Here is an 8,719-nt window from a genome sequence, read left to right as displayed (position 1 = left end):
AGTGCCCCCTGCCTGTTCTTGTCTCTCTGCCAGAGCAGCCTGGAGCCTACTTGACATTTGTGACCACATGGCCGAATAGCTCCTTTGCAACTAGCTCTATTTTTGTAGTTCAAATCACACGGCGTGTGCGATCCTAACAAGCAAATAAAATCTAAGTGGGCTGAGATCGGTAAAGATGAGGTGATGAACAGAAGCGTGGACGGGGCGGGCGAGCTCGCTCCTTGTGGAGAGTTCTCGCAGCCCCGGCAGCAGCTTACGAAGCACCAGAGCTCCTGGGGCCAGGCGGGGTACCCGTCCCAGGGCGCACCCCACGCTCAAGGGATTTCCGTCGACCCTGTCACAAGCAATTCTGGGAATCAGGATCTTTTCCAAAATGCAAATGCTTCCAGTAAAATTATGACGTTATCCGTCCCTCATACCTTGGTCCCAATCAGTCGGGTTGACTTCTCCCGACTTCAGCTACAAACCCCACAGAGCGAGCGTGTGGCACAGAAGGCTTCGTGTGGGCTACGTGGGCAGGAGTGACACACGCTGCCACCAGAGACCTCGGAGCCAGGTGTGAGGGGGGGGATGGCTTCACACACAAGGAGAACAAACTTGACCTGCGTGTGCGCGTGCGTGTGCATGTGCGTGCGTGCGTGTGTGTTTCTCTCTGTCTCCCTGGACATTCTCTGGCTGATGCCTTCTGCTATCACGCTGGTTCATCTGTCCATTCCTTTCTGTTTTGTTTTTTTTTCTAGTTTATTCTTTTTACTTTTGCTGCAGTCGGTTCTTCATGACGACGCTTCTTTTATTGTCTAATGGCAAAGGACAGCACGCGCTCCATCCAGAAAGTACTTTGCCAGCTCCTCGGTGGGTCCCCACGTGCTCACCCTCCGCCGTGGGCGAAGCATCCTCCTACGGGTAAGAGGGCAAGTGAAGAAGTTACACAACACGCTGCAAACCACAACACAAGTCTGTAATTAGCCACTGCCTTTTGAACGGATGCAGTGCCTACTGGCTTACTCACCCTTTCCAAAACCTCACCGTTTTGAGGTCAGACTCGATGATCAGTCACCACGAGCGCGTGTTTGATGAATGGTACACAGACGAACACAAGGGTTCTCTGCCTTCGCTTCTGAAAACTGGGATAAGGGGTGGAAAATGATTCTCAGATTCGACGTTCCCAGTAGTCTATGGGGGGAAGAACACATAAAATGTGCCTCCACTCCCCGCCAGCATTTCAGCTGAAAACTCCAACAAACCCCGAAACGTTGGAGACACATCTAATGCATTGACATCGGGACTTTGCTTCGATGAGAGGACACCCTGGGCCAAAACCTCAACTTAACCCACGACACACAAGCTGAGAAAACACTGCCTCGCGTCACGGCTTTGTCCTCGTTATCCAGAGATTGAGTCTGTTTTCCCTTCAACTTAAAAATCATTAGAAAAACACTCCCATTTCCTCCAAGAAAAATAAGCACAGGCAAAGGGCAGGAGCCGCATTCCACAGGCTCCGTCCCCAGTAAGGCGAAGTGCAATGTGCCTCTCCCCTGTCAGCACTGAGGGTTTGGGGCTCTGGCCCCCACTCTCCACACTGCCAAAGCTAAGTGAGACGCTGGCCACCGAAGACCCGCGTCCCCACAGCTCTGGGGAAAGAGGCCGGCCCGCGTGTGCATTTTAATGCTGGGTTTGAATATTGGTGAACAACAGCCCCTGGCCATCTCTTGGCGCCGGCCTTGTCAGAGAATTTGCATCTGCTTAACTCTCCGCTTTATAATCCACCCTTCCTCGCACCCCTCTGCCAGTCAAAGAAGGATTTACCCTCAGGCTATTGGTTGAAAACTCATGCACAAGCATCAAGCATGCTTATGTACCTCAAACCCATACTTCATTCCCTCTGTTAATTAACGCAATAATCCAGCAACTATTCGGGGGGTGAGTAAGGTGCTGGGCACTTTAAGTCACGCGTGAGATGAAGTTCAGAGCGGAGAAAGGAGGTCAGGAAGGAGGGTGGTTGGGGACGAAGGTATGGCTTGTCTTTTACACGTTTTATGCTAATAAAAGATGCTAAACGTGCAAGGGGAAAATATTAGGAGAGCAGCCAGTGCGCTCATGGGGGGCTGGGGGAAAGAAAGGAAATGCTCATATTACGGTGACTGCCGAACTCAAACATCTAAAAAGGCTTCCCGTTTTACTGCGGCCCCAGGCTGGAAACTGACTACAAACCTGGATCCTTAAGCAGAGACAGAAATCACATTTTACTCATTATTATCCTCATTATTATCTCTCTTCCCACCCCACAGTACCTTGACAAAACATCCGGTCGACATTATTTGCCAGCTTGAGCTTTCTACAATGGAATCAGTTTGAACATGTGAACGCTATCATGTCTACTGGTTTTCGAGAACAGATGAACGCTAAAGTTTGGGTTCAATCTGAATTCTCTTCATTAATACGCAGGGAGGACATGCTTCGAAGCGTGGAGAGCCCAAGGTCATAGGACACTGAATCTTTTTTTTTTTTTTTCCATTGTGATTCTCTTTATTACACCTGATTCCCATAGCGGTCCATGGATGCGGTGGTGAAAGCTGATGGTTATTTGATGAGAGAACATTCTGTCTTTTCATCCAGTGAGATACTTACGTGGATCTGCAAATCGGTTGTTCACTCGGCAGTGATCGATCCCTCTGTAATATCTTGGTTTCTTTTTTCTTTCCCAAAATCTGGGTATGCGCACGGGAGTTTGCTGCACATGTGAACATTTTGATTATTCTGGTTTGCGGGGGGCGAAATTGAAAACCATGATGACTTTAGGAAAAGTAAGTTCACTAATTATTCCCTACGTAAAAGAGGGAAATAAGATTTTTGGTAGCATGTGACCTGCCCACTTATGATTGTTTTCTAATAAAGTGACACCTTTTAGATCGGGATAAATTTAGAGCTTATAATATAATTCAGGAAATGAATAAATTTTCTCAGTATGAGCAGTATGTTTTTGATTGGGGCCTGTTTTTTAAGGAGTTTGTGGAAATCAATCCAGTATCTACGGTCTCATCTAGAGGATGGAAGAGTGAGGTTAAGTTGTTCTTTATCAATTAAATCTTCAGTACAGATCCCTGGCAGATTAATTTGATTTACCTTTGCTTTTTTTATTTATGCAAAACATTTTAAATGAGGAAACTGGGGGCACTTTGAAATGCCATTACTTATTTTGTTTTAATCGCCAGGTAATTCCTGAGACAGTACTGTCCCAAAGAGCCTTTGCAATTACTTAAGAATCCCCAAGGTCATTCTCATGTTCCTCGTTTGAAAAGAATCACATAATCGTAATTTTAATAGAAACTTCAGAAAAGGGGGTCAAAGTTCGTCTCAAGAAAATTACCCTACTCTACACTGGGATATATATGGACGAAAATAATAGGAGGAAATTCAACTCATTGAGTATTAAACAATCAAAACAGGAGTGTTTAAAATATCCTGTTAGTGGTTATAAATAATTTGTACTCTAAGTCCAATGACCATTTGCCAGAGAGACCCAAAGTTGAAAAATTTCTATTAAAAACATGACTCAGAGGAAAAATTGCAGAGGCTGGAAATGAAGGAAATGGGCTGATAACCTTCCCGATTGGTCATTACTCAGATCACGTGTTCTGGGCATCTTTAAAAGGCGGTTATCTGGACTCGAGACAGGCTCGACACCTTCCCAAAGGCTGCAGCTTCTTCCCACGTTGAAGAATAATCCTAGAAAGCTCACAAACATGTGTGATGCGTTTGTAGGTACCTGGAAACTTGTCTCCAGTGAAAACTTCGATGATTACATGAAAGAAGTGGGTAAGGAAAGGCCCTGTGGGGGGGCTGGACTTATACATTTTTCTCTGGGGAAGAGCGATTCGGGGCTGTTTTTCACTCAGGAAGCATTGACCAGGTACGAAATGCTGCTTTCTACAGAAAGGCTATGAAAATAGCAACTGAGAAGCATTTGTTTGTAGAAACAGTCGGACGGCAGGTGGACGATTCTGAAATTGTCTAAGTGGAATTTTTACGGTGTAGAGAGATGACAGGCTTTTATTTGATTTCTAAACTTGGGCATCTTTATTTTCCTTGGCTCTTTGTCTGCTTTTCTTTCAGTCCCTGTGGCTTAGAAAATAAGCAACGATTTGGAAATAAAACCGCGTTTATTCCCTAGCATGCAATAATTCCTATTTGAAACTAAAAGCACTGTACTTTTCATCTTGATGTAGTTTTCTAAGTAAACGTATGTTAACTATTTTATTGTCTTAATGTCAGGCCATTAAAATGTGTGGTTGTTTTATGGGAGACAAAAGCCTTAATTTCAGAGAAAGTGTTTTGTAAAGGGCTCAAACACTTCTTTGGCCAGAAATGACACGGGACGCCGTAGGATTATTAAATAATTTTAAAGGGGAATGTTACATACATAACATACGTTCTCTTTGATAGAGGGGCTTCCAGGTTTTTAGATTCTGCTAACTTTGCTGAATCTAAAAATGTTCCCTGGATAATTAATTAAGGAGGACAAGCAAGGGGATGGGGAGGCAGGTTCTCACGGAGGCACCTTTTACCTGGGAAGCCCCTCTCCTCACACCCCCTGTATACGATCAAGTGATTGAAATGGGAAGGGATTTTTTCACAATGTATTAGGGGTTACGGTTTAATCCCTAAATCTCAGGACTTAATTTTCCCCTAAATCGTAGTGTATTTTCTGCTTGTCTGTAATGACGATTTTCCTCATTTACAGACAAGAGGGAAACCAGGGACTACAGCAGGATGCAGACCTCACTTTCTAGAAAATCAATTCGGTGAACTAATATTTGCTGATATAGAAATGCCAGGATTTGAAGCTATTCAGCCATCGATTTTCAGAAACAATTTACGCTCTTAATAATTGTACTTAAACTTTTTACCCTTGCGTTTTAAATTATAAAGTACTGGTGATAAGGAAAGACAATAAGATACCTCCTGAGATCACCTGTTCTAACTGATGATCAGTGAACAGGTATCACCTTCATCGGTCGAATTAGGATGGAATCTAACAAGTGGGCAGATGACCTTGCCCAAGGCTGGCCACTCTGGATTCGCACTTGACATTCCCTCGTTCGCTCTGCTCACTCACTCCACGTATTTAACGTTATGTTTTATAACAGAGCCAGGACTTGAAGCCACATATTATCTTCCCACCTGTGGCCGCTTCTCAGACAGGGAGCTAAATCAGAGCCCCGACATCACCTGTTGTGGACAATATGTCTCTCCCTCATCCCCTCGACTTCTAACCTTTGGTACCTGTAAGCAGCCTTTAGTCAAAGAAGTAGCTTAGCTTTATGTACCTGTGTTTAAAAAATCCAACACGTCTATGACTGTTGTAAATTCTGTATAACATACGCAGTGAGAGCAAGTTACTGCTGTATATGGTGGGTTGTAAATTGTTCATCTCATACTTTTCACAAGAAAAATATGTTCCTCTTTTTTTTTTTTTTTTTTTTTTTTAAAAGAGGAGTTTGGAACTGAAGGGATTGGGAATCAAAGTATTAATTTCTAAACGTACTAAAATAGTACGTTTGATTTCTCAAATTTTGGAGTTTTTACAATTGATGCCTAGGCCCTATTTCACCTTTTCCATAATTTATTGGGAGGAATATCACCATTCTAAAATGGTGTGAATGTAGGAAACATTTTGCCTTTGGAGAAATTCATCAAAATTTATCGTTTCATCATGGAGTAATTGGGGGGAAAGCCAAGAACACTAGACTTGGCAGCAAATGCTATAAAAATGTTAATTTTGTACACCCAAAGAGCTGATTTTTTAACTGAGTTACTTTATATTGGCCCCCAAATTCTATTAAGAATTTTGTCTCTAGCTGCGGATTAGATCTTTGTCATCTAAGACAAAAAGGTTGCGGTGCCACAAGTGTTTAATGAGTTGAATAGAATGGCAGTTGCTGGCCCAGTGGTCGAGGTGGCCAGTAAATCTGAGAAGGCAGTGACTTTTTAAAAATATATACATCCAGACGATTTCATCTTTGTACATATTCTTGTTGAATAGTAACAGAGGGTCTCCTGAGGGGCTGCTTAGAGCCCCCGAAGAGAAAATTTAAAGAGATATACAACTAGCTGTGTCTCACATGTTTCTATAAGTATCGGCCTGCGTTACTTACCCGCAGGAGCTGTTTAAATGAGGCGATTAAGAGACTCACCACCTACGTATACGCACGTCCGCACGCTTCAACTCTTTCTTGAAGAAATGAGAGAAAATTGCAAGCTTGATGTCTTCTTCTTTTCTTGCCTGCAGGAGTGGGCTTTGCCACCAGGAAAGTAGCTGGCATGGCCAAACCCAACATGATCATCAGTGTGGATGGAGATGTGATCACCATCAAGTCAGAAAGTACCTTTAAAAATACTGAGATTTCCTTCAAACTGGGCCAGGAATTTGATGAAGTCACTGCAGACGACAGGAAAGTCAAGGTGAGGAGCCAGAAATTGGAGCAGAGTGAAAGCCGGTTTCTAAGCGACCGCTGCCCCCAGGAAGCCATCCTGTCAAGGAAGAACATCTATTCCATCGTAGGCTAACGATTCCTGGCCTCTGAGGTCTAAACCGCGTGGCCTTCCATGTTCAGTTGGTGAATCTGACAACTTTTTATAATATTGTCCTTATAATTAAAAAAAAAAAATTAACATCATTTATTTGTCATACCATACCTATAGATCAGAAGTGGATTAAAGTCACATAATGCTAGAGAATCATATGAACGAGCGGAAGAAATAAATGAAACAGTTCACCTATAATACTACCATCTCGACAGAAATGTATTATCCATATTCCTTCACAGCGTTTTTTCCAAACGCCTGTTTGTAAAATATTCTGACCGTAATGTGTGTATAACTTTGTCTGCCGTTACGTTCGGCATCCGTGTATTTTCCTGTTGCAGCATATTCTTGTCATTTAGAATTTCGGACGCCCTCAAAGTCATCCTTCAGACACAGCTGATGTATTTCCTGTTTCGTTTTCCTCCACCATGTACAAATCGTGGCTGCTCTTTGTCGCTCCGCAGAGCACCGTGAACTTGGAAGGAGGTGCCCTGGTCCAGGTGCAGAAGTGGGACGGGAAGTCGACCACCATCAAGAGGAAGCGAGTGGACGACAAGCTGGTGGTGGTGAGTGTGTCCTGGCTGCTGGGCTCTGCCGCCATCGTGTAGTCATTCTTCTCCCTGAAGTGACATAATCGCTCCTGCTCATGGCAGTTCTGTTGGGCCGTGTTTCACCCTGGCGACTGCCCTTCACGCTCTAAGCTGGGCTCGGGCATGCTGTTCACCAGGAAGCATCCCCTGGCCCCTCTCGGCACGTGCCACGTCGTGCTATGCATTTCTGCTTATGTCTATCACTCCCCATAGAGACCGTAATGTTCCTTGAAGGGAAGACCTGTATCTTCTTGGTCTTTATACCTCCCTAACTTATTACAGTATCAGGTGTATGTAGGGGCCCAGGACAAATGTCTTTCAAGTGAATATTGTTTCCTTCAAGCCAACAGTTTAGTCCCGTGATTGACCAAGAATTTTTGTGTCTGTCCAGGAATGTGTCATGAAAGGCGTCACTTCTACCAGAATTTACGAGAGAGCATAAGCCAAGGGACACTGAGCTGGACTGAAGTTTGCCTCGAACTCCGTGTCGTTCTGTTGGATATATTGTCCAAACACGTCTTGTTATTTCCCACTAACTAGCAAGCAACTAACTTACCCCCAAATGGATTTTATTCTATGCGGTCGTGTTGGTTAAATAAAACTTTGTAGAGTTAGAAGGTGATGTCACGATGTATTCACTGTGCCAGGTAATTCCTTACTCAGTGAAGGAAATAGAAAGTTGTATTATTATTGCTTTGTTGCTGGTATAAGTAATATGATATTTTACAATAATCCGAGGTAAAAAAAAATGACTATTCACGAGTTTTCCACTGACTTAGGTAGGAGTTGATAAATTTGTGCTAATACTGAATATGAAGTTCTTCCTTAGTATATCTTCAGTCAAGTGACTCCGTCAGAGACCTGAGGTAGTTTTAAAAGTACAGTTGTCCCCCGTTAACCACAGGAGATAAGTCCCAAGACTTCCAGTGGATGTCTGAAACCCAGGAGCACACCAAACCCTACGTATACTGTGTTTTCTCCTATGCACCCATACCTGCGATAAAGTTTAGTTTATAAATTAGGGACAGGAAGAGATTAACAATTACTAATCATAAAATAGAAAAATTATACCAATATACTGTAATCAAAGTTCTGGGACTGTGGCATTAGAAAGTAACATAAGGGTGACTGAACACAAGCACCATGATCTGTGCTCGTCCACCCGCTTGCCCAGTCGGCCACTGAGTGACAAACCTGGACAGAGGTGGAGTCGCATCCCGGTCAGGACAGACCAGGACGGTGCGAGGTGCCATCGCGTTCCCCAGAACAGCGTGCAGTTTAAAATGTATGAGTTGCTTATTTCTAGAATCTTCCACTTAATATTTTCCTACCGCAGCTGACCGTGGGTAACCGAAACCGCCAGGACCACACACAGACCTTGGCGACATCCATCGTAGGTCTGGTCCCTGACCGCCACAGTTCAGCGGGGTCACAACAATGCGAGTCACGGGAGTGTTTTGGTTTCCTGGTCCGTATGAAAGTTATGTTTACACTATACTGTAGTCTATTAGATGTGCAACAGTATGATGTTTAAACAAAAATAA

General features: G+C 43.7%; 1 protein-coding gene across 1 annotated transcript; it reads left to right on the top strand.

Annotated features, from left to right (window-relative positions):
• Positions 1–3,687: 3,687 nt before the first annotated feature.
• Positions 3,688–8,719, top strand: FABP4 (fatty acid binding protein 4). Its single transcript, XM_039841744.1, has 4 exons — positions 3,688–3,816; positions 6,290–6,462; positions 7,050–7,151; positions 7,567–8,719. Exons 1-4 carry the CDS (start codon positions 3,744–3,746, stop codon positions 7,615–7,617), a joined length of 399 nt encoding a protein of 132 aa, XP_039697678.1. The 5' UTR covers positions 3,688–3,743; the 3' UTR covers positions 7,618–8,719.

Source organism: Pteropus medius, unplaced genomic scaffold, assembly GCF_902729225.1.
Source record: "Pteropus medius unplaced genomic scaffold, Ma_sr-lr_union100, whole genome shotgun sequence".
NCBI classification, from domain to species: Eukaryota; Metazoa; Chordata; class Mammalia; order Chiroptera; family Pteropodidae; genus Pteropus; species Pteropus medius.
This window is presented reverse-complemented; position numbering and strand designations above follow the sequence as displayed.

What these genes read in the sequence shown, in the direction of transcription:
- FABP4 (XM_039841744.1), top strand. Translation starts at nt 3,744, where the DNA reads ATGTGTGATGCGTTTGTAGGTACCTGGAAACTTGTCTCCAGTGAAAAC. An exon ending in CAGACGACAGGAAAGTCAAG is followed by an intron (nt 6,463 to 7,049) that starts GTGAGGAGCCAG and finishes GTCGCTCCGCAG; the next exon opens with AGCACCGTGAACTTGGAAGG. An exon ending in TGGACGACAAGCTGGTGGTG is followed by an intron (nt 7,152 to 7,566) that starts GTGAGTGTGTCC and finishes GTGTCTGTCCAG; the next exon opens with GAATGTGTCATGAAAGGCGT.